Here is a 23,934-nt window from a genome sequence, read left to right as displayed (position 1 = left end):
AGTCGCTCGAGGGTTCATACAAAGGCGGGCAGCCTACAAGAGGCTATTTCGGGCTGAGGCCACCAGGATCATCCAAAGAAACTTCAATGTTTACCTGGACTTGGCAGAAAACCCCTGGTGGCAGCTGATTGTGAAGATGAAGCCTCTTCTTGGTACCACTCGTACAGCCACGGAAGTCAAGCGAAGGGACGCAATGATCAAGGATCTAAACGAAAAGATGCAACTGGAGTCCCAAAATCGTATGAAACTTGAGGAGGAACGGCGAAATTGCCACGCAGAAATGGTCCGAATCCAGCAAACTCTTGAGAGTGAGCGTGCGCTTGCTTTAGATAAAGAGGAAATCTTCAAGAGGCTTCAGCTTCGAGAAGCGGAGCTCGAGGAGAAGCTTGCGGGAGCAATTGAGGATCAGGAAAGGCTAGAAGACGAATTAGACGACCTTCTAAATGCCAAGAACCGAGCGGAACGAGATGTCGAAACGTACCGTTCTCAACTCGAGCAAGCTGCTACCCTCATCGCTAAGCTTGAGGAGGAGAAAAAGGGTTTGAGCACAAAGATCAGCGAAGTTGAACAATCAATGGCCGACATAACTCAGAGGCAAGCCGAGCGTAGCGAGCAGGAACTTGCTCTGCAAGATGAGATCAAGATGCTTCAAAGTCAATTATCGGTGAAGGAAAGGAAGGTCCAAGATCTGGAGTCCAAGCTTGTGAAGCTAGATCAGGATTCTGAGCTTAAACTTAGCGCAGCTCAAAGAGAGCTGCAGTCGACTAAGCTCCGAGAAACTCAACTTACTCACGAGAACGAAGACATCCAGAGACAGCTCAACGAGCTCTCCAAGACATCGACCGATTATGAGGATCTTGTACGCCAAAAGGAGAGTGAACTCGCTCTTCTACGAACCGACAACAAGAACTTCGAAAGGGAGCGTCAATCTCTTGAGGATCAGAAGAAGTCTCTGACCAGTGAGAAAGAGAAGAACGCCGAGAAGTACCGCGAGGCTCAAGCTGAACTTGTAGCAATGAAGTCACGACAATCTCAACTGGAGCGGGAAGCCGAGGACGCGAAGAACTTGCTGGAAGCACGTCTGTCCGAGGATGCACAGGCGGACCAGAATCGCCAAGTCCTCGAGTCACAAATAAAGGATCTAAAAGATGAGTTGTACAAAACACAGATGGATCTAAGTCGAGAACGCCAGTCTCGAGATGACGTCCAACTACTCGGTGAGCACCGCTACCAAGAGCTGAAGGATGAATTCGATCGTCTTAACGAGTCAAAAATCATCATCGAGAAAGAACTATATGCTCAGCAGGACACCTTACGGAGAACAATGGAGGCTCGGACTACTGCTGAGAAAGAACGTGACGACGCAAGACAAGAGATTCGTCGCCTTCGAGTGGCTAAGACAGAAGCTGAGGAGGCAAGAATGCAAGCCGAGGTCGCTGGCGAGCGACAAGCTTCTAAGGCAGCCCTGGACCGCGAGAACAGTCTGCGAAAGGATCTCGATGCAGCACAGGAACGGCTTCAATGGTTTGAAGGAGAGTGCGCCAAGCTGAACCACCAGATTGAAGACCTCAACAAGCTGATCCTTGAATCGGGCGAATTTGGCTTGAAAAACGATCAAGCCAAAGAAAGACTTGAACGGGAGTTGACCACTGTGAAGAGCCGCCTGACGGCATCAGAGAACGACAATCGTGCTTTGCTGAACAAACTACAGCAGAAAGGGTTGGAGATTGCTCGCTCAAGTTCGCGCGCCAGCGAAGCATCTCGAGGTCAGATCATGTCTCTTCAACGCGAAAAGGCTCGGCTAGAAGAGCAGAACACAAAGCTGAACAAGCAGTTGGGTGATTCCCAACTCGCAATTGCATCGCTTGAGAAAAGAGCGGAGAAATTGCAGCTCAGCCTGGAAGACCTAAGCCATGAGGTTGCCCGTGAAGTCAAATCAAGCAGAAATGCTGAAAAGGCGACTTCTACCTTCACGGCGCAGCTGGCTGAAGCCAATAGAACCATTGAGTCAGAGCGTCAACTACGAACTCAAGCTCAGACTACTATTCGTACGCTGCAAACATCTGTGGATACACGGGACAAGGAAGTGAATGAGCTGCGAGCTCAGATGCTCGATGTTCTACGGACTGTTGATCCAGAGGTTCCCATCCCCCCTCAGTCGGATGGAACTGATGAAAATGTACTTATTCAAAACTTCGATCTTGTGAGAAAGGTTGAGGAGCTTCAGCAAAACCTTCGTGTGCAAACGGCAGCTCGAACAAACGCCGAGAATCAACTTAGTGAAATGCGAGCGTCGCGGAACGACCCTGCTAGCCGACCCAAACTCGAGGAAATCCAGCTTAACGAGGCGCCCTTCCAGGGATCACCAACTCAAAAGAGGGCAGCTAAGCTTCATGCTCGCAATTATTCTAATACGTCCACGCCCACTCGACGCTTCCAGGAACTCGACCATCTTCAAGATTCAACACGTTCCGACCGAACAATCGACACTCTCAGCTTCAACAATCGCATGGATCTGAAAGCCGAAGTCGAGGAACTTCAGAATCAGCTTCAACTTAAGGAAATGCAAAATCGTCACCTTCAGAGCCAGATTGACCGAAGCACGCCTGTACCGGAGAACTACGATGACCAAAGCCCATCTTTGCGTCGTATTCAAAAACTTGAGATGGTCAATACTCGTCTTCATGAAATGCTTGATGACTCTAATAAGAAGGTGTCTGCTCTGGAGCGCACAATTCGGTCCGGGCAGCTTTCATTACGGGATGTACAGACTCGGACACATGAAGAAATTTTAGAGGTCCTGAATAGCCAAGAAGATTCTCGCCGAGCTTTGGTCCATAGTCACAAGGATGCCGTGGCGGAGTTGACCGATATCAAGGGACACTTTGAGAGACTACGACACGATCGCGCCAAGGCCGAAGTTGAGCTCCGCGATGTCAAGTCTGACCTTCAAGAGATGACTCTAGCAAGAGAGCAAGAGGCTCAGAATCGAAATCAACTTCTCCAGGAATTTGCAGATCTCCAGATCCGTCTTGATGCAGAAACCTCGAAGTTTGCCGATGTCTCTTCTAGTCTTGAAATGTACAAGAGCCGCGCAGACGAGTACTTCAGCAAACTCGAACAAGCAGAGATCGCTGTTCTCAAAGCTAGTCGCGCCGAACAGTTTGCCAAGTCTCAGGCAAAGGAAGCCGAAGACACATATGCGGAGGTCATGGCCGAACGTGAGAAGATGGATGCCAGCATTGAGGATCTCCAACGCCAGAACCAACGCCTCGAAGAAAAGGTTGAAGATATTTCAACCGATTTAGCAGCTGCCACTCAGGCTAAGAAGAGACTTCAACACGAACTCGAGGACTACCGTAACCAAAGAGCCATGGAGATCGAGGACAAGGAATCAAGTATGGAGCAGACTCGTAAGAAGTATCAGGCCGAGTTCGCTACATTGACCAACGAGCTTGATCTTGCCCGTGAGGAGAGGCTCTTCAAGCAAGCAGAGATTGCCCGACTTCGAGAAGAACTTGATGAATTGAGGTCAAAGTGGGATGATGAAGTTCTCAACAGCTCGACCTGGTCCAAGGAGAAGGCTCGTCTGGAGTCAACTTTGGCAGATGTCGCTTCCTCTCGCGATGAGGCAGTGAATGCTCATAACGAAGCTCAAGGAAAGGTTGTGACATTACTCTCTCAAGTTCGTACTCTCCGCTCCTCGGTGGACGAGATCACAGCAGAACGAGATCACCTTCTCCGGGAGAAGCGAAATGTTGAGGCTCGCCTCGAGGAGGCGAAATCTGGCCTCGAGGACCTTGTGAAGGGAGACAGTCCCTCTCTGCGCAACGCCGCCAACATGGACAAGGAGATTCTAGAACTCAAGTCACACCTCGCCCAACAAGAAGATATTGCGGCCGCTGCTGTGGAGAAAATGCGCAGAGCAGAAGCCCTGGTGACGGAGGTCCAAAAAGATGTCATGGTGGAGCGCGAAAACAGCATTCAACTGCAGCAACAAAAGGCATCGTTGGAAAAGGTACTGAACGAGGCCCAACTCAAACTTGTTGATCTGGAGACCAAGGGTTACTCGAGTGCCAGCCAGGATGTTAAGTTCCTGCACAAACGCATTCAGGAGGTAAGTTGTTCCTGTAACACTTGACACTTTATCGAAGCTAACATGATGCAGCTCGAATCACAGCTCGAAGACCAGGAGACTGAGCGTAGCAAATCTCAGCGCTCCGTTCGAAATGTAGATCGAATCGTGAAGGATATGCAAGGTCAGATCGACCGCAAGGACAAACAAAACACACAGCTCTCAGAGGATGTCTTAAGGATGCGCGACAAGGTCGAGAAGCTTCTGAAGACCATCGAGGAGCTGCAGTCATCGGAGTCCCAAAATCAGTTGTCAGCTCGACGCGCTGAGCGTGAACTCCGAGAAGAAAAAGAGAAAATTGCTCGATTGGAGCGCGAATTGGTAGGATTGAAGAACCTCCGCAACGACAAGGGGTCGGGCAGCGTCATGGGTAGCGTCCGCAGTCGCATGGGCCCCTGGCGGGTCAGCGAAGGAGATGATGCATCCATGGTGGACATTCCAAGGAGGAAGAGTAGCCTTAGTAGGGTCCCCAGCTTCACAAAAGGATTCCTATAAAGGTAGCGGGGAGTTGAACAAAGGATGCGGATGTAGGATACACACATAAGTTGGGAGCACGTTGATGAGGCGTTGAAGCATTTGTCCAGGGTCTGGGTACTGTAATGGTTTGCAAGGCATGGGAGGCGGGTATGATGAATGGCGGATGGTGTCTAGGATGTCTTTTCTTCGCCAGTGCTTTATGGAGTATTGACTTTGCGTATGATTAATGAGGAGCTTACGCTGCACGTTTTTACTACGCGGGATTCCTTCTTCTCGAGCAAAGTAATTGCATGATAATTTAGCACGACTGGTTGAATGATCAATATTCTTCACCAGTCGCTTCGTGATTGGAGTATCCCATCTCGCATAATATGAACACATCGTATCTTACACATCAAGCTCTGCTTAGCTCTGCAGTATCGAGGAGCGCCTTGGCCGAACAGACAACACAAGAACGTCATTTCTCATCCTCTTGGGGAATGTCTGAAGGTTTCTGGGGCTTCTCCATCCCCATTTTGCCCATAAGTCCCTCTATCAACTCCTCCATCGCTTTCTCATCTTCAGGGCTAACCATCCCAGGCCTGCGGGTCACAGCCTGTGTCCGCTGCCTTAATTCCTCTATCGAAGAGAGATCAAAAGCCCAGGAAATGCCTCCTACCAGCATGATGCCAAAGCTCATGACGTTGAGCGTGGCAAGTCCAAGGGCTTGTACAGCGAGCAAGGATCTGTCACCTGAGTCAAACTTGACTTGGTGTCGGTTGGAAGAGTAAAATTTGGGGAAGGAATTGTGCCGCATTCGTAGCACTGAACGTCTTGATACGGCGACAGATGCAGCAAGGAACCCAGCGCCAGTGAGCAGCAGACCGAACTGTCGAATTGAACGATCCCATGATGGTTGCTGTGGTGCTATTACTGGCGATGTTCTTTGTGGAGTAGCAGAAATAGTTGGTGGAGTTGGTGTTGCTGATGGGATTGAAACATCCGCGGATGGTCTTTCATGGCCTAGTGAAGTTTCCTGGCTTTTCTGGGGTATTGATCCTTTATCAGAGCCGGGGATACCAAGCCATGAGCTTACTAAAGAAGCAAGAATGGGCATTTTTTTTCTTTCGCGATCTGCCAAGTTCTATCTGGTGGCAGTGTTTGTGACGGATAACTGTGCTAGGAACACTAAACTGCTGAATGCCCATTGCTACCTCTACCTTAGTTTCTTGATATTAGGGACATAGCACCCCGCTCATTGCATACGACTGTCATAAATGTAATGGATATTTACATAACCCTCTCACTCAGGTATCACCATGTCATGTCAAGTCAAGTCAAGTCAATGAAGAGTCTCATCAACCTCTCTCCCCAGCAGCCGCCTAATAAATATTCTCTATTTTTCATCTTGGAAGCTATGCCGAAACTAAAAAACAAAGGGCCCAAATCAGGCAAAGTGGAAGCATCTGCGCCGCAGCCATCAGTTCCTCCATCATGGCCAGCTTTCAAGCCTTCTCTACCGATAGTTGACTTGTCCCCCGAACCACATCCATTGACTTCAAAGGTTGTTCTTATACCTTCATTTTTCCCGCGATCGCTCTGCCGCGATTATGTCGCCTTTCTCAAAACCCTCCCTCTACAAACAACGCCAGGTCGTCCCAGGCGGGGCGAAGCAGTTCGTGTCAACGACCGGTTTCAGATTGATAGCTATGACTTTGCTACTCGCTTATGGGAACAAACTGGTTTGAAAGAGGTCTTGCTAGATGGGGATGTTAACGAGAAGTGGTAAGTTTTGCTTCGTTTCAATCCGCCATTTATCTTGAACTGCAATGGTCATGATGCCGTAGACAGCATAATTAATGTTGCGTAGGGATGGTGAGCCTGTTGGACTGAATCCTAATATTCGCGTGTATCGTTACTCGAAAGGCCAGTTTTTTGACTGCCATTGTACGTGTATAAGTCTCATCTCCAACAACCAGCGTAGCGACCTCAATGGCCTAACGACACAAAACCTCCTGCTCCTGTCCTTCCACACGCATTCCATAATTTGCACCCATTTATCTATCTCATGGTTCCCCCTTCTCATTTAACATGCACACCTCAGCTGACTAACGTCTGTTTGGCTCACCAGATGACGACTCCAATAACCTGACGTTGCCTTCGGATCCTCCATTACCAGTGAAAACCACGTGGACCCTTTTGCTCTATTTGACATCCGCTTCTGAGGGCTGTATCGGGGGCGAGACCGTATTCTACCCAAGAGATCGAAGATCGTCTCGAGAAGAGATCGTGGTCCCTCTTGAGACGGGGGCATTGCTTCTCCACAAGCATGGAGACGATTGTTTACTGGTAAGACGTTCTCTACACCTTTTTGCCGTCTTTGATTAAACAGACTTCCCGTGCTACATGAATATTGAGCCCAAATATTTACTAACTATTTCAACTTAGCACGAAGGGCGAGAGGTCACTGCAGGTGAAAAATGGGTTTTACGGACGGATCTTTGCGTTAGACGATGAATGTGATTATCAGCCTAAGTAACTTGGTAGTCCCAAAACTTTGGTTTGTTGTACTACTGAGTTCTGCCTATCTTTCCCTTGCCAACTGGTTAGCCCGTTGTCGTCTTTACCGTTCCAATGGTCCATTCTTGCACGCGACAATTTCTCTAGCCTCAGGACTTTCAATCTCGGGCCAATGCTGTGATCATATCGGCAGCTGATCCCAATGCCAATGGTCACTTGGCATCCACCTCACTCATGAGGCTGACCAAGCGATCAATGGTTTCTTCGTCGTCTTTTTCCTCCACGTCATCGCTGTAAATCGAGTCTGTCGCGTCTTGGACGTCATCATCACTTGGAACTTCAACTTCCATGCCATTCTCTGAAAGACCTGGCTGTTCGTCGCGTACCATTTCAAAATCATCTCCAGAAGAAGATGATTCTCCTGAGCCTGAAATGCCATTAGGGAAGTCGTCATCTTCCTCGGGGGTTGCATCGTCTTCCAGAGGGAAAATGGCCAATGGCTGTCCTCGATGAAGGACCGTGCCGTCCGGAAGGTGAGAATGGATCTCAGGCGCCAGCTCAGACACTTCGGGGACCTCTTTGTCTGCAGACGTGACATCATTCTTTCCTGTTGGCTCAAGGTGCTCGGCAAACCCTGGCACTTCTCCTTGACGAGGTCCCGCGGCAAGTGAAGATCTCAGTTCAAGGTTACTATAGTTCGCCATACGACACATCTCCTTATGGAAGATCCAGGGGAAACTAATCAGAGGCATTGACTTTGGTTCTAGCTTGCGCGGTTGCAAGAGGGTTCCCCCGTCGTTGATGACTCCTCGGTGGTGCTCGTAAAGTGCAATTTTCATTTCCTCATCGGTTACCTTGTACATGGCTGCGACAAAGGGTTCGAGTTTCTCTGCACTCTTAGAACCTGCAGTATCGATACATAGCTGTCGAAATGTCGCCTTGAGATTATTGTACTCACGACGAAGCTCCTCCTGAACTTTGTAGTCTGAGCCAACAGCAGGTTTTGACATGGCAAAGCCAGTCCAAAGCTCAAATTCAGTCTTGAGCGCATGTTGACTCAGTAGTCGGCGTACAGATGTATCGTATTGTGTCTTGATTTTTCTTGCAGATTTGAGCGTGTCCCGGTCGAGTTCAAACTTTTTGATAATCCGTTGGTCGAATGGACTGTCCCAGATAGGGTCAAACTTGACTTGCTCACCTTTCACTTTGTCAAATATGACTCCAAGAGCTTTCCTGGAGGTGTAGCTGTTCTTCTTCTCCATAAAATGAGGCCACTTCCGAGGTTGTTGATCTCGTCTCAATACCGCTGGGTCGCCCGTCTTCGGATAGTCCACTGCTTTAGAGTGCAGCTCTGCAAGTTCCAGACCTTAAGAACAGGGTTAGCAAAGAAGTTTGTAATATGATCACTATCACGACTCACATTTTGGTGACATTGGGCCAAGGTCGTCTGAAAATGCTAGATGAGATGTCGCAATGAGCGGCAGTTTATCGTTCTTTAGGTACTTGACGAAGAAGTTCCTGAGATCATCGACCGTGACATCACGATCAAGCTCAATGGGTTTGGGTGCTGAGTAGTTCATGGGCGGATAATTCCATCTTCTAGGAATCAATGTCGGCTCCCAAATTACGAAGAAGTCATCGCCGTCAAGGTCACCACCAGAAAGCATATTAGGAACAGGCTGATCGCCAGTGGATGGAAATACAACAACATCCCTCAGGTGATGCAGAGCTGGGCAGTCCACTGCTTCAACAACACGAATGTCTCCCGGGTGCAGCGACGGGTTGCGTCCAACTATGCATACTCCGCTAATGACCTGAGTCTTGTTATAGTGCGTTGCGTCGCCCAGCTGAATGAAGATTTGCGGAAGTCTATCGATAGCTTTATTTTCGGAGCCTTCGGTTTCGGATGAGTGACCTCTGAGCGTGCCAGTCTCATCGACGCAGCCAAGGACGAAGGCACTTTTCTGCACCTGAATCCTTGCTTTCTCCTTGAGTAGCTTTAAGGACCAAGATCTCCAAAGTTTAAGTACGTTAACAACGAACGGTTCCTGCAGATCATCTGTCTTGAAGCCAGCCTTGAGCAGGTCAGAGATATGGTTCTCGTCAACGAATTTGGTCAACATGTCTATTGCAACGTCATTGTCCTCCATGGCCAGCTCGTACGACCGCAATTGGTGGTCAAGCAGGTTAGTGAAGGAAGAAATGGGAACCCCAAGACATTCGAGAATGGTGATTGTTTGTCTATTGAGAGTTGCTGTCGCCATTGCGGCACTGCGGATAATCTCGAGACCTTTAGAATCTGACTCGAACTTCTTCTGGGATTCCCGAATATGGACTTCCATGACTTTAGTGTCTTTGGGCCAAATGGCGAGAACCCCTTTGCAGCCACCCATACGAAACTGAAAGGCGGAGGGTTTCGCAATAACGTCAAGAATCATGTCTTCGCTGATAAGCTGCGCCAAGAACGACGATATCTTGCCGATGCCGTCGGTGAAGCAGTAGCCGTTCCTCTCGATATCAGGTATCTGTTGAGTTGCTGGCGCCGAAATTGCATGAAGCTCTCTTGTGGTAGAGAAGCATTGACCGAGACGAGCAGCATACTTCGCCACAACTTTTATATGGCTAAACTGACCCATCCACTTACGAATATCATCGCATGATATGTGCTCCGTGGGACAAAAGAAGTAAGCGCCGTTGACTCTGAGCTGCGAGTTGCCAAAGGCAAGGAATTCGTAGACGCGATCGCCGATACGGACGCCTTTATACATTGAACGGAGCACCCTTTTGTATATCTCGTCATTTTGGTCCTTGTTTACCGCAATCCTACCCTTTTCCATCTCTTCAGTGAATTGGATTTTGAGGAAACGGTCCTCATAATGCTTGTAGCGGCGCATGACGCGGTTGGACATCTCCACAGTAGGTGTTGTATAGCGAATCGTTGTTGGCGTGATGACTGCCTTACGGACGAGACAACAATGAGAAGGAATTCTTGACATGATTGTAGAGTCATCAATCTGAGACTCCTCTAAAATAGCCATTGGGTCCACGACAACTTGAGCGTTATCAGCCACGGATTCGAGACAGAGCTTGGCTTTGGTTGGCCTCATGTTCGCAAGTCTTTCCAAGAACTCCCTGCTGATCATGTGTTCATTGAGATAGCCACGGGAAAGACAAACTTCAAGCTGGTATCTAATATCGAAAGGCAGATGAACTATCGAATCCGGGGAATACTGAAGCATCTGAAGTGCGTTGTGCCCTTCGGTAGGAGCTTGGTGGTCTATATATTCCCACATCTTTGCTTTTGTTCCATGGATGGTTTTGAAATCATCTTGAACTTTAGTGGTGATGTTGAAGTCGTCCAGGATGCTCACTAACTGTTGATTGGCCCGACTTGCTATTTCAGTTCCCCCATCTAGAACGAACCCAAGAGTGGTCCATCGGCCAATATCAATGAATTCGGGATCTTGGAAATCGTTGTGGAGAGTGACCGGGTACATCATGGGCAGGCCAGCGTGTTGAACGATATTTGTCGCGCGATTCCAACTCTCCATAACACTCCAATTCTTGGCTTCGTCGGAAAAGGTCGAATTGATGTCAGGTGTCTTCCAATAGTACTGGGGTGGTGTCTTGAGAGGAACCACGAGAGTACAGCAATTATCAACGGCTGCTGTTTGGTAAACATTCTTCATACTTGAAAAGTCAATAACAACTTTGTGTTGTCGTTCAGTTCTGTTTCCCCCTGCAACACTCGGTATGGGGAAGAACGCGGTCAGTTTCTGGTGTTTCGGGCTGAGCTCGAGTTTAAGACTTCGTCCATTGCCCATCCCAGGGATAGACTTCATGATCCTCATTGTTTTCTCTCCTGTCAGGCTCCCAAAATGTATGGCCGCAGGATACAGTGTCAGTTTGACAGGGCAAGTCTGGTCAGGACGTACGGGGCTTCGCAGGAAACCTGGAGGTACGTGCTGGGCAAGTTTAATAGAAATCTCAATCTGTTTGGGATGTTGTTTTATGTCATGATGGCGAACAACATAAATGCCCGTGTACCAAAAGTTTCGCTCTGGTGGTGGTTCGAACCTGATTTTGGCGTTACTGACGTTCGGGTTTCTTTGCGTCTCGTAGATATCCATGTATGCGATTTCTCCTTCATGAGAGAACCAGTCCCAGAGATTTGAAGTCGTAACTGAGGCTGGCACTCCCTCGAGATGTATCGTGAGTTCGGGCCATGCTTTCCATTGTCCGTGGAACTGAGAAGCAAGCCCATCAGGATTGATTGCACAGTTTCGTCGAACCTTTGGTTGCCCTGGCCTGCATCTCTTCGGTCTTCGCTGGTGCTTGGGGTTTTGTTGGGGCCCTTTCGAGGGCCCGTGGGGCGGGCGTTTAGAGCTCATGTTCAATGTATATCTATGTAATCTGGACAGAATGTTAGTCAAAGTGGTTTCCTCAACGACGAGCTCAGAGGATAATGTTGGCTTAAAAAGAACAAACCTTGGGTAAATTGAATGATGCCCCAGGTGCAGCACACTTCAAGGGTTGATCATGAGGCTTAGGAGACAGTATGGTGGTTGCAGTCAAGAACAAGATCGGAGCGCTTTTGGATTGGGGAGGATGAATTTTATCACTTGGCGTGGTGACGTGCGATGAAAGGGCGCGAGTGTTGTGCAGTGATTCAGAGAGCAGGCATCTGCTAGAAGCCCGAGATTGCAGCAAAGAAGGAAAGAAAACCCAACTAGCAGATCATAAGAAGCAGGTGGGTAGGTCAGGTAGGCACAGTGGTGTCAAAATCCTAGCACAGAGGTAAAGAGGTTTGGGCAAGGCGAGGTTGGACGCAACTATCCGTTGATGTTTGTTGTTGTTTGAAAGAGCAATGTGAGAAGCCTAAGGTACCTGATGGAAGTAAATTTGAGTATCTAACTAGCCGCTTTACCAAGCACAGACGGCCTTGCATAAATGTTTTGTTCGCTTGAGTCTAATGTACTTCGTGATTGTTACGGCAGCATCACCTCTGTCAAGTGTTTCTGTAGCACAAGACACCGTATTGCAGTGTGCCTCAAGTTCGTATTGATGACTGAGCAGTTAACTGCATCATCCAAGTTCGGGTACTTGATCATTATCCATATAGAGGTGCATAAATCTCCTAATCTCTAACTGCAGGTTGGGTTTGTCTTACAACGCTTCATCCAACACTAGAGCAATGGATGCCGAGTTACAAGCAGGGTTGCAAGCGATCCCTACAAGCATCAATACTGCAAATATCTACATACAGCAATAATTTGTTATAGACCCACTAGCCTGAGGATGTATGTAGAAACATAACCATAGTTCTGTCTTAGACCAAGTCTTTCACCACACGGTTTGGTGTCACCGCGACATTTGACCCAGGATACAGAGTGTTCTCCCAAGGCACATCCATGATCTTTCCAGGATTCAAGATCCATTCAGGGTCAAAAGCCTTCTTCACAGCTGCCATAACTTCCAGAGTCTCTGGTCCAACTTCCCAGAGTAGACTCTCCTTTTTGCCCCAGCCGATGGAATGCTCTCCTGTACATGTACCATCCATGTCCAGCGCTCGTTTCACCATGTTCTTAACGCAAGCTTCGACCTTTTGGCGCTCACCAGGGACGTTCTTGTTATACATGATACTTTCATGAAAATTTCCGTCTCCCACATGGCCTAGGATGCTGGCGAAGAGGCCAAGCTCATCCATCTCTTTCTTGCTGACCTCTATGATGTCAGCTAGCCGGCTGAACGGAACAGCTACGTCGGTACTCCCTGCGTTATCATCAATTAGCGGCCGAATGGATAGGCAGTATGTTGATGGCCGCGCTGCGATACTCACAAACATCGTCACCGTGTTTTCGGAGAGAGAGCATAGACCAAAGGGATTCTTTCCTGGCAGACCAGAGCAGCTGTTGCTCAGCAGCATCCCGAGCAAACTCGAAACTTCCGCCTTTGTTTGCCGCCGCAATCTTTTTCACCCTATTGATGTTGTCTTTCACACCCTCCTTTGTTCCAGAAAACTTAAAGAACAGTGTTGGTAATTCCTTCCAGACCCGCGGTTTCGTAGCACCACCAAGGTTGATGACTCGCATCTGAACTTCATCCATGATCTCCATCGCTGCAACAGGAACGCCGGCCTGCATGACGCCAGCTGCTGCACCGGCGGCATCTCGAATGGTGGGAAATGTAACAACAGCAACCGAGTACTGCTCTGGAATGACAGCCAACTTGAGTGTAGCTGCGAGTATTAGCTGAGTCTCACTTTGGGTGTGTACGCCTTGTTATACCTTCTGTGACAATCCCCAGTGTGCCTTCAGAGCCAACAAACAGTCCGTTCAGATTATATCCAGCAGATGACTTTCGTGGCCTTCGTCTCGTTTTGATGATACGCCCGTCGGATAGGACAACGGTCAAGTTAATGACCCAATCCTTCATTGTACCATATCTTACAGCATTTGTGCCAGAGCAATTCGTTCCGATCATCCCCCCTATTTTCGCTGATGGGCCTAAACAACTTCGTCAGTGCTTCGATGTCCCTGGCCCCCCATGATTATTGGTCACATACCAGGATCGACGGGAAAGAAAAGACCACTATCCATAGCCAGTAACTTTGCGTTTAGATCTTGCCAGCCAATACTGGGCTGGACCACAATATCCATATCATCTTTGTTGAACTGAATGATTTGGTCCATATAAGCAAAATCCACACTTATTCCTCCGTAAGGGGCAGAAAAATTGCCTTCCAAGCTTGAGCCTCCGGAATAGGGGATGATAGGAACGCGATGCTCATAACATATGCGAGCTATCACGGACACTTGCTCAGTTGTTCTAGGATATGCCACGGCTACTGGCAAAGTATCAGGGTTGACCGTAGACCATTCTGAGTAGCCATGTGCTAGTAGATCCTCGGGATCCGTCGAGATAAAGCCTTCTATTCCAACCTCGTTTTCGATACGCCTGATCGCCTGTTTCGAAAATCAGCCTGAGGGCATGAGAACATACAGGTATTTACCTTGTCCATCTCGGGCAACGTAGCATAATGAGGCGCAAGCGATCGACCCCATATAGAATTTCCAGTGCCTTTTGTTTCGTTCAAGCTGGCAAGCCCCCATCCAAGAGCTCCAGCCCCAATGGCAACTGCCAAAACCTTTGGCTGCGACCATCCTGGGGTATTCCTTGGCTTGCTCTGAGCAGAGTCATAGGCCACATGAGAACGAACGCAAGAAGAGACTGTAAGGCCTCGTCGAAATCTCGCACTTTGTGCACAACGGCTCAAGAGAGTCCTTGTCGAAGTCCTGCTGGTAAACATTTCAACCCAATGCTTAAGAAACGTATAGTTTTCTGACTCAAACGGCCTAGTCCACTATTGACCGTGATGTGGAACCCAGATCGATTCGATACCCGAAGCCTGTTCCTTTTGCTCCAATTAACAAAGTTCAATGAGTCCGTTGCGTTATATGGCTCTTGCGAGTAGTGTTTTTGATCACCAACGGGAATCTCTGCCGTGTCTAAGCGAGTCTGTACCGAGTATCCGCAAGCAAGTGAGAGGGGGAAAGAACGACGAGAATCCTTCGATTCAAGCAACTAGGAGAGATGACCACGCGAAGGAAAACCCCGGAACCAGATGTGGCCACGATGGGGCTGACTCTCACTTTTAAGTACCTTAGTCTCAAGAACATCATCGGCGCACGTGGGGCATAACCAGGAAAGTGGAAATCTAAATTCAAACGGCTTCTCTTGTAAGCATAGACTCGCTGATGCAATACTGAGCGCCGCGTTGCCGCTGGGTCTTAGCATGGCTTTTCCATTGCTTGTTGAGCCTAGCGGGTCTAATGGCGAGGGGCACACGATCCATCTTTCATGGACGTTGTGCGTGTGCGGTCTTACTGTAACAAGACATTCAGTCGCATGGATGTATGAGGCTCCCCACGCATTACGCCCACATGCACATCACAGGAACAGCGCGCGTGAGACTCGAATTGTCGAATCGCAGCTTCAAGGAGTGCAGCCAACAGCATCATGGCTGAGGAGGATTTGACGGGCGGCTGCAGTTCTCGTTAGTCATGCATTTTTGACCTCATGCGTAATTACGACTCGGTACCCTGAATTTACAATAGACTTCCCCGCTCCTAAATGACTCGGTTTGCTCGCCGAACCAGCAGCTTCACAGCATACAGCATGTACCGTAGGAGGCTGTGGAGAGGGGGAAAGAATCCGAGCCCACTTGGTGTTATTCGTAGTTTGGGGGTTCGAAAGCTTCCTTCAGTGGGATGAAGCAACTAGCTCAATGGAGAAGTTGGGGAATGGAAGGAAGAATTTCAATTCGAGAGACAAGTCCATTCTCTCATCTTCCAGGGTAGCAAGCAACCAGCATTCTCGTAAACGTGGGGTGGGCAAGGAATAGGAATTCGCCTATATCCGATATTCTCACCTCGGTCAGCCAAATTGTAACACAGCCACAACTTTACACATTGGGAGGTCAACTGATACTCTGATAACCATGGGATGTAGCCCGTGAGCACTTAGTGGAGAGACTGTATTCATTATTACCTTGATTTCAAATCATTATGCTATGCAGCCCTACCAGTCAGCTTTGACCCGAACCTTTCCCCATGGGAAGGATGATATTAGAAAGAAACACGAGTTACTTGTATGGCTGCTGACAAAGTCATGAAATATAATACGGATGGCAGCGAGTCCCCTGGTTGGACAATGGCATATTATCAAGGAACCTGAGTGCAGTTGCATCAGTGAATACGGTTACGTTTTCTTTGGTGTATTGCAAGATGAAGGGCAACGTCTTCGATTCATTTTTATCACAGTTCGAGGGAGACATCTGTCAGGAATCGACACTTCTGTTGGGCTCAAATTCATCTTTTATCGTAGCCTCATGGGGGCCGGCTATCTCCAGGGTAGTTAAAGCCGCAAAGCAAACGTCAAATCCGAGACTCCAGTCCACATGCCATTTTTTTACCATTCCTAACGCAAATCCACAATTTAGTGAGAGATGGCGTAAGCGCGTCGGCGGTCACGCTCCTCAGCGATGGTGAGCTTGACACCCTTGCCCTTGGGCAGAGAGATCCAGGGCTTGTCCTGGCCAATGACGAAAACGTTGCTCTCACGGGTAGCAAAGCTGTTGTCAATAGCATCCTTGACGTGGACGATGTTGAAACCACCGTCGTGGCGTTCACGGTGAGTGATAACACCAACACGACCCATGTTGCGACCACCAGTGACCATGACGACGGCGCCAGTGTCGAACTTGATGAAGTCGGTGATCTTGCCAGTGGCAAGGTCAATCTTGACAGTGTCGTTGACCTTGATAAGAGGGTCAGGGTAGCGGATGCTGTGAAAACCTCGTTAGCAACGGGGTATTTGGGGGTTACATACAACCGTCAAATAAAGCTCCTGTCTTGTCGGGTGACTCGAATCGACCAAAGCTTGATCCAACGGCTGAATGATGTCTGACAGAACTCACGTTCGTGCATCGTGCGTGACCAAGAATGGGATTCCACCACGACCAAGCTGGACACGCTTGACCTTGCCAAGCTTGTACTCAGCCTCCTCAGCCTGGATTCGGTGGACGGTGAATCGGCCCTTGGTATCGTAGACAAGACGGAAGTTCTCGCCAGTCTTCTCGATGGTGATAACGTCCATGAAACCGGAGGGGTAGGTGGAATCGGTGCGGACCTTGCCGTCAACCTTGACCAATCGCTGCATCAGGATGGCCTTGGTCTCACGGTAGTTGAGAGCATACTTGAGGCGGTTTCGGATGAAGACGATCAGGGGCATGCAGTCGCGGAGCTTGTGAGGACCGGCAGAAGGCTTGGGAGCGTAGGTGCCGGACAGCTTGTCAAGCAGCCAGTGCGAGGGGGCGCTGAGGCGCTTCTGGTGCTTCTTGCTATTAAGACGGTCAGATCCTCGTTCTCATAACGGGACAACAGGAGAGAAGTCCAAATCGTGATTCGTTGTAATCGTATCTGTGATCGTTCTTCTTGCAATTCCACTTACATTCCGCGGGCCATTGTGTCGGTTGGCTGGTTTGTCGGCGGTGATGAGGAGGATGGACGAGGAAACCTACTTCACAAAGAACGGACTGAGTGATGTGTTGATCGCGCACTTTTTTTTTTCGCTAGTGGGGGTTTCGTGCCCTACGATTGAGTCGCATGTGGGTCACGTGACAGTATATGTTTTCCCACGCAGGAATGGTAGGTACTAATACACAAGTGGAGTAGCCTGTGTGAGGAAGCGTCGGGTTCAATTGATTGACAACCTCAAATAGGTCTTTTGACCAAATGGTTTTATTGAATTATCTTGTCATTAGGATATGCATGGTGTATTCCGAGCATATTTACCCTGAAAACATCTTCAACTAAACCTTTGGCAACAGCAGCATGACAAACTATCCTTTTTGGATGTCATGAGCGCCTAACGATGTACAACTTTTGAAACATTCCATCTTTGCCGGTGAGGCAAACCGTGTTTTCCTTTCCTTCAAGCGCCAAAGCACCTATCCATACCATCAGATACAAGTGATAAGCGACCGATAACCAGCGCGTGCTGTGTGTTCTCGTCCAGTTCCAAGTCTCAATCTATGTACGCCCAATACCATTGCAAACCAGTTTCCCGACTCCTGTCCCTTTCGAACTTTCATAAACATTAATGCAGAACACTGCGACTAATAGATGCTGGCCCGACTGTTGATAATCTACTCGGGTGTTGCATCCCATCTTTGTCGTGACTTTTCTGTGGGGTATTTGCTGGTGGAGAAAGACCAGGGACGCCCTCGATACCAGATCGTGAAATCGCTGGCGAAAGCTTGGCATCGTCAAGTAATAGGCGCGATATGTCCATTTCACCGCCCATGAACTGAGGCGGCACAGTTTCACCGAATTCGAAAACTTGAGCTGTTCCCATAATTTCGCCTGTCTCGATTCTTTGCTGAGCTGGCCATCGAGAAAGATCTTCGCGCGATGTCGACTGGTTCATTTGTGGTTCTAGCGTTGTAGCCTTCGGAGGTTTAAATGAGTTCCCAGCCGGTAATCTCACAGATGGCTCCATAACATCGTTCCCTCGACTCATCTCCCTGGCTTGAAGATTGCTTTTCTCTATTCGTTGATAAACACTGGAATACTTGTTGCGTACTCGATCTCTCAAATCTGTTGGTTGCCTACTGGAAAGATGGAAGCGCGGGTCCCTTTGAATCTTGGTCCAAGCGGGTCCATGGATCTCTAACCCCTGAAGAATTTCATTGTCATCTTGTTCAGTAAAAGGTCGACGTTCGCGGCGATGAGACTTCTTGAAGGGCCCATGAATACCGAGCTCCACAAGATCTTCCATCTTCTTGCGATGTGCTCGGCTTTTTTTCTGCTTAGGAGTAGTGTCAACCTCTTGCTGCATTGCTGAGGCAGTGTCTTTTGTTGATGCAGTATTTCCATCTATCAATATCCTTTCAAAGTGCACATCCGTCTTGCCCTTCTGGTTCGACCCTCGGTGGGAACGTGATGGCGAGTCTAGTTCAAGCGTCCGGTTGGACTTGCGAAGCTCCTCGGGACAGCACGTCCTAAACCGATCCTTAAGATCCCCAGCTGTCCGGTCGTTAAACTTGAAATCGGTATCTTCAAGGATGCTCGTCCACTTTCCGACCCCATGTCGATTAACACCCAATAACAAATGGGTTGTCTCCTCCTCAGACCACTTCCGCCTCGGTTTGCTGGTACGCTTTCGCGTTTTGTTGGTAACCGGAACCGATTCAGCCTCTTGGGACGGTTGAGTGGATGACTGGGCGGAAGACTGCGTAAAATCGGGCATTATCTTCATATGCGAGCCATCCTTGCCATCGAACGAATCAGACGATATGGGAGGGAACAAAGCGGCGTGGGGTGGAGGTTCATGAAGCCCGTTGATGATCGGTGGCATTACCGGCGCTTGCTGGGCGGCTTTTTGCTTTTTCAGTGGTTGTGGGAGCTGCATGAAATCATCCTTGACATGAAGGCCACGATGTCGCTTTTTGTTCGATACGTCTTCAAGAAGCTCAGGACCGTCGTCTAATAGCCGACTTATCGAATTGGCTGGTTCTATAACATCCGAGTCGCTCGAAGCTATTCGTAGCGGAAATCCTCCAGAAACCGGTGCAATCTTTCCATCCTGGCCATTCCCTTCCTTGCGAAGCTCAAGAGAAAGATCATCGTTGGTCAAATTTATCAAATCAACAGCGTTAATAACAGATTGCGTGTCAGCAGGTGGCCTGTCACCACGATGGTTCGCGTCGGACTCGATTGGGGGCAATGATCGATCTGTGGCCGAAGGGAATGCAAGGGAATGAAGGGGTGGAAGATCGGCATGGTTGAGTTGCGGTCTCGTCGGCTCGTTGAGCAGATGAATTAAGCGTGGCTCGATCGTGGCCATCGTGGGCTCTCAGAGGTGGATTGGCACATTGAGCACAAGTTGAAGTCAATGGAGGAACAAATAGACACGATTGATTGCGATATTAGCCAGCGAAGGAGAGAATATAAAGAGGGGAGGGGAAGCTGCATATGCCGTTGGCAAGAGGCAACGGCTCAGAACACCATGTTGACTACGAGATTGGGGAGCTGCTTCACAAGAGTTGGGGCGTGAACGCTTTGATATTCTCACCTGGGCCTGTATGTCTCTCAGTTGCAGTAGCACGTGAAATCGCCACATGTTGAAGCTTGCCATTGGCAAATTCAACAGGAGGGGCGCATCCGCACTGAAGCTACCATACCTAGCAAACCGGCCGCGGATAATGCCGGCGCTTCCCGGTCTAGTATCCGCCTTTCAACACAATTGAACTGCATCTCGATATCGGGCTTTTTCACATGCCAGCATGAAAACTGCATTCAATGCCTAAAAGGCGGCAATACTTGTCGACTTTACTTACTTATGAACAAGTAAGTGAAGTAATCCAGTAGCCATGGATGACATGTTAGTATAACCTAATAAGTCTTATCACAAGGCCAGCATTATGAATCTAGGCTAAGAATAAAACTAGTCAAATTCACCACATGTTGGTGAGAGAAGGATACCTCTATTCCGCATTTTTCTCACACCCGAGGCTTATCTCCAATACATCCTGATAGGCAAGCAAAACAGAACAGGGTGAAATTTTTGCCCGCTATTCTCGAGGGTAGTTCAAAATGTCATGATTCATATTTTACAATGTTTTATTCGGCTGAATTAAGATCCCCCTTGGTTCTTTGAATAACATCAATGTTGTTATTCGTTTAACGTGAGTGGGACTCTGGTGAAATGATCTATGAGCGCTTTTATAATTTTTGATACATGCCATCACGATCTTAAGATTGATCGAGCATCCTGGCCGTCCCGATTTTGTTTTATGGTAATTTTCATCCCTTGTAGGGGCTGGGGCCGACCATAAGCTCGGGCTTGACAAGAGTATCAAACTCATCCTCAGTTAGAGCCTGGAGCTCGAGGGCACTCTGCTTGAGGGTTAGACCCTTCTTGTGAGCATTCTTAGCGACCTTGCTGGCCATGTCGTAACCGATTTTGGGGTTAAGGCAAGTGACAAGCATGAGCCTATAAATCTGGTAAGTATTTATTTCGAGTTTGTGATGTACAAGAACTTACGATTCCTTCATGATGCTGGCAATCTTCTCCTCGTTAGCGGCGAGACCAGCAACTAGGTTCTTCTCGAAAGAGCGCATGCCATCTGTTAGAAGGCGTGAGCTGTGCAGGAGGTTGCGGATCACCAGAGGTTTGTAAACGTTAAGCTCGAACTGGCCATTCATACCACCAATAGTGGTCGCAACGTGGTTGCCCATAACCTGGGCGCAGACCATAGTCAAAGCCTCACACTGCGTGGGGTTAACCTTTCCAGGCATGATGCTGCTGCCAGGCTCGTTCTCGGGCAGGTTGAGCTCACCGAGACCACAACGAGGGCCACTGCCGAGGTATCGAATGTCCTGAGCAATCTTGGTAAGAGAGGCAGCAAGGGTGTTGAGAGAGCCGTGAGCCTGGACAATAGCGTCATGGGCAGCCAGGGCCTCAAACTTATTAGGGGCAGTCTTGAACTCGGTGCCGGTCATGTTGGTGACCTCCTCAGCAATAGCTTCGGCGAAGCCCTGGAAAGTGTTGATGCCTGTGCCAACGGCGGTGCCGCCCTGGGCGAGGAGGCGTAAATCAGGGAGAGAGCTCTCTACACGCTTGATGCCAAAGTCGAGCTGAGCAACGTAACCAGAGAACTCTTGGGCGAGAGTTAGAGGCGTAGCGTCCTGGAGATGAGTACGCCCGATCTTAATGATCTTCTTGGCCTCAAACTCATCGACCTTCTTCTGTAGGGCAGCACGAAGGCTGTGGAGGGCAGGCAAGAGCTCGCCCTCGATATCAAGGACGGCAGCAATGTGCATAACAGTAGGGAAGGTGTCGTTGGAAGAGGCGCTACGGTTAACGTGGTCGTTGGGGTGGACAGGCTTCTTGCTACCCATAGTTCCGCCTAGGATCTCGATGGCTCGGTTGGAAATGACCTCGTTGGCGTTCATATTGGACTGAGTGCCGGAGCCCGTCTGCCAAACGACAAGAGGGAAATGGTCGAGGAGTTTGCCATCAGCAACCTCCTTGGCGGCCTGCTGGATAGCAGCACCAATCTTGGGGTCTGTGAAAGCAATAATTAGCGTTTTGTCATTCAGAGAGTAGGTAAAGTCCATCTCCGTTGAGTCTTAGACGGCTTGGTGTATATGTCGACCCCACGAAAATGTACAAGTCAGGCCATCCAAGTAGAGTGTAAAACAAGCCATTTTACCACCAAATAACCCTATCTGAATTCAATCGCTACTCACCAAGGCCGTATCGCATGTTGACAGTGGCGGCAGCACCCTTCAGGATACCAAATGCCTTGACAATGGGCGGGGGCATGCGATCCTGGGGCTGGTTGATACGAAAGTTCTCAAGAGATCGCTCCGTCTGGGCTCCCCAGTATCGGTCGGCGGGGACCTGAATCTCGCCAAAGGCATCGCTCTCTGTTCGTGTCTGAGACATTCTGGCTGAAGTGCTGTGAATAGCCCTGGAGAGTTGAAGACCACCAACCCGGGTCTTGTTCTGAAGTCGCAGTTGCGGGGCAAGCGAGCATGTGGACGCAGCTGCTTGGGAGACCCGAGGCAGAGCTGACTTCATAAGGCCCGAGGCGGCAGCACGTCCCGTGACGGTTCGAAGCATGATGGACAGATGGCTGGCTGGCGAAACGCTATTCCGAAAGCTGGGGCAAGCCAATTGAATCGACTTGGCTCGACTGAGGGTGGCAGGAGGATTCTTCGGGGCAGGGGGCCGGAGATGTTGCACAATTGCAAAAAGGTTTTTGAACAGTCGGAGAGAATGCCAACTACTTGTCTCGTCGCACTCGGTTGTTAATTTTAACGGCTCAACCAACTTTAGACTTCGGAAGCACTGGTCAAATGGAAAAAGCTCGAAATACTGGCCGGTTATTTGCCGGAGATCCTTGACCGGTCAACGATATCGGCCTCGCTCCGGTCTATCCCGAGCAGTCCCGGGATTCAATGCCATTCGATGTGGTTGTTCTCATTGGATGGCGGCATCTGAAACCGGAGGTTGACTCTGGGGAAACGAAAATCAAATCCCATTGCACACACACACTCCGTATTTTGTGTACGTACCCTCCTCATTTCCCCATTCAACCATCAATCAATGCATAATCATGGCTTCTTCTCTCCCGACCTTCCCACGAATAGTATTCACTATTATAGAGCCTATCTCTTTGTAAGATTTCATAAAAAGGATCTTGTGTCTGACTAGTCAATGGCAAGTCTGCTAACATCGAAAACAGATTTGCTGGTTTTGCTGGTGCCGTCATTGATCCAGCTTGGTTCATCGGGGAACAATCTCCCCAGAAGAACGACGGTGATGCTTCTCACAATAGCATCATTGTAGCCTGGCAGCTAGGGAACTTGTATTTGCTGCTAGCATTCGTTGGGGTCGCGATCCTATCCACCACTACTGAAAACCGAGTTGTTCGATCGTATCTTGTTGCTCTTTGGCTCGCAGACATCGGTCACGTTGGCTTCAGCTCTTATGGGATAGGTCGGGACAGGTTACTGAGCCCTTCCCAGTGGAACGCCATGACTTGGGGAAATCTTGGAATGACGGTAAGCCAGGAACAGAATTTTATGCTGCCATATCATCTCAGCTCTTCTGATTGACGCTGACCTGTGTTTTAGTTATTCCTTTTTTGCACGCGAACGGCCTATCTCACGGGCTTCTTTGGACCTGATTACGTTGACAAAGCCGCGTCAAAGAAGACAGCATGATAAACCTGAGTGGGAAAACTGTTTGAGGCGACATCGGTGACAGAACAGCTATGGGGGATTTCCTAGTACAGAATTTATGAATGAAATGCTCCGAAGACCTTGCTATAATACCCCCAGTGCATTTATATCCTCTCTTCGTCCTATAGCTTATAAATTTACAAGAGAAATCATAGGTTGCGGTCTTATTGTAATACCGTATGGAGCATAAACTCATGAAATCCGGTAGCTCCAGCCTGTGGGTATAAACTAGCCTCTTTCAAGGTGCATGATTGGTTAATGTGGCAAATAAAGATCTGATATCTGTAAAAGAGCGTTATTGGTCAAATAAGTGAAATCGCTCAGGCTAGCGTGTGTCCACAGCCTCTCCCGGATTTCGTGAGTTTATTATAGGGTAGCAGAACGAATATGATAAGATTGTACATGCAAAAATGTACCATATCAGGTAAGGTTACCTTACAGGCTAGCGTCTCCCGTGATTTGGCGTCCGGGGAAGTTCTTTGTGAGGGTGGTCAAAGCTCAAAACAC

General features: G+C 48.9%; 8 protein-coding genes across 8 annotated transcripts; 2 read left to right on the top strand and 6 right to left on the bottom strand.

Moving 5' to 3' along the window:
* Positions 1-4,850: 4,850 nt before the first annotated feature.
* On the bottom strand, positions 4,851-5,790 carry BKA55DRAFT_246055 (uncharacterized protein). The gene has a single exon (XM_046185334.1). The coding sequence runs from the start codon at positions 5,706-5,708 to the stop codon at positions 5,070-5,072; it is 639 nt and encodes a 212-aa protein (XP_046054053.1). The 5' UTR covers positions 5,709-5,790; the 3' UTR covers positions 4,851-5,069.
* A 122-nt stretch (positions 5,791-5,912) lies between these two features.
* BKA55DRAFT_246014 (uncharacterized protein) lies at positions 5,913-6,529 on the top strand (the record flags this gene model as incomplete). Its single annotated transcript, XM_046185333.1, has 1 exon — positions 5,913-6,529. The coding sequence occupies one exon, from the start codon at positions 5,916-5,918 to the stop codon at positions 6,378-6,380; it is 465 nt and encodes a 154-aa protein (XP_046054052.1). The 3' UTR covers positions 6,381-6,529.
* Positions 6,530-7,323: 794 nt separating this feature from the next.
* On the bottom strand, positions 7,324-11,977 carry BKA55DRAFT_636187 (RNA dependent RNA polymerase-domain-containing protein; the record flags this gene model as incomplete). Its single annotated transcript, XM_046197021.1, has 3 exons — positions 11,600-11,977; positions 8,532-11,524; positions 7,324-8,477 (listed from the first exon to the last, which is right to left on the bottom strand). Exons 2-3 carry the CDS (start codon positions 11,500-11,502, stop codon positions 7,324-7,326), a joined length of 4,125 nt encoding a protein of 1,374 aa, XP_046054051.1. The 5' UTR covers positions 11,503-11,524; positions 11,600-11,977.
* Positions 11,978-12,440: 463 nt separating this feature from the next.
* BKA55DRAFT_535252 (FAD-linked oxidase-like protein) lies at positions 12,441-14,420 on the bottom strand (the record flags this gene model as incomplete). The annotated part of the gene is made up of 5 exons (XM_046189686.1): positions 12,441-12,883; positions 12,951-13,349; positions 13,399-13,617; positions 13,677-14,076; positions 14,124-14,420. 5 exons carry the CDS (start codon positions 14,418-14,420, stop codon positions 12,441-12,443), a joined length of 1,758 nt encoding a protein of 585 aa, XP_046054050.1.
* A 1,527-nt stretch (positions 14,421-15,947) lies between these two features.
* Positions 15,948-17,220, bottom strand: BKA55DRAFT_558558 (ribosomal family S4e-domain-containing protein). The gene is made up of 3 exons (XM_046191876.1): positions 17,123-17,220; positions 16,590-17,012; positions 15,948-16,457 (listed from the first exon to the last, which is right to left on the bottom strand). Exons 1-3 carry the CDS (start codon positions 17,134-17,136, stop codon positions 16,109-16,111), a joined length of 786 nt encoding a protein of 261 aa, XP_046054049.1. The 5' UTR covers positions 17,137-17,220; the 3' UTR covers positions 15,948-16,108.
* Positions 17,221-17,633: 413 nt separating this feature from the next.
* On the bottom strand, positions 17,634-19,519 carry BKA55DRAFT_590636 (uncharacterized protein; the record flags this gene model as incomplete). Its single annotated transcript, XM_046195118.1, has 2 exons — positions 17,634-17,671; positions 17,824-19,519. 2 exons carry the CDS (start codon positions 19,517-19,519, stop codon positions 17,634-17,636), a joined length of 1,734 nt encoding a protein of 577 aa, XP_046054048.1.
* A 959-nt stretch (positions 19,520-20,478) lies between these two features.
* Positions 20,479-22,303, bottom strand: BKA55DRAFT_535249 (L-Aspartase-like protein; the record flags this gene model as incomplete). The annotated part of the gene is made up of 3 exons (XM_046189685.1): positions 20,479-20,668; positions 20,720-21,743; positions 21,928-22,303. The coding sequence occupies 3 exons, from the start codon at positions 22,301-22,303 to the stop codon at positions 20,479-20,481; spliced, it is 1,590 nt and encodes a 529-aa protein (XP_046054047.1).
* A 424-nt stretch (positions 22,304-22,727) lies between these two features.
* Positions 22,728-23,800, top strand: BKA55DRAFT_558553 (uncharacterized protein). Its single transcript, XM_046191875.1, has 3 exons — positions 22,728-22,878; positions 22,929-23,247; positions 23,320-23,800. Exons 1-3 carry the CDS (start codon positions 22,790-22,792, stop codon positions 23,407-23,409), a joined length of 498 nt encoding a protein of 165 aa, XP_046054046.1. The 5' UTR covers positions 22,728-22,789; the 3' UTR covers positions 23,410-23,800.
* The last annotated feature ends 134 nt before the right edge of the window (positions 23,801-23,934 follow it).

Source organism: Fusarium redolens, assembly GCF_020744475.1.
Source record: "Fusarium redolens strain MPI-CAGE-AT-0023 chromosome Unknown BKA55scaffold_3, whole genome shotgun sequence".
NCBI classification, from domain to species: Eukaryota; Fungi; Ascomycota; class Sordariomycetes; order Hypocreales; family Nectriaceae; genus Fusarium; species Fusarium redolens.
This window is presented reverse-complemented; position numbering and strand designations above follow the sequence as displayed.

Bases quoted from the DNA above. Each gene is read 5' to 3' on its own strand.
- BKA55DRAFT_558558 (XM_046191876.1), bottom strand. The intron at 16,458-16,589 runs GTGAGTTCTGTC...AGGTTTTCACAG, and splicing joins GTCACGCACGATGCACGAAC to CATCCGCTACCCTGACCCTC.
- BKA55DRAFT_246055 (XM_046185334.1), bottom strand. From the start codon at position 5,708: ATGCCCATTCTTGCTTCTTTAGTAAGCTCATGGCTTGGTATCCCCGGC.
- BKA55DRAFT_558553 (XM_046191875.1), top strand. From the start codon at position 22,790: ATGCATAATCATGGCTTCTTCTCTCCCGACCTTCCCACGAATAGTATT. The intron at 22,879-22,928 runs GGATCTTGTGTC...CATCGAAAACAG, and splicing joins TTTGTAAGATTTCATAAAAA to ATTTGCTGGTTTTGCTGGTG. The intron at 23,248-23,319 runs GTAAGCCAGGAA...CCTGTGTTTTAG, and splicing joins GGGGAAATCTTGGAATGACG to TTATTCCTTTTTTGCACGCG.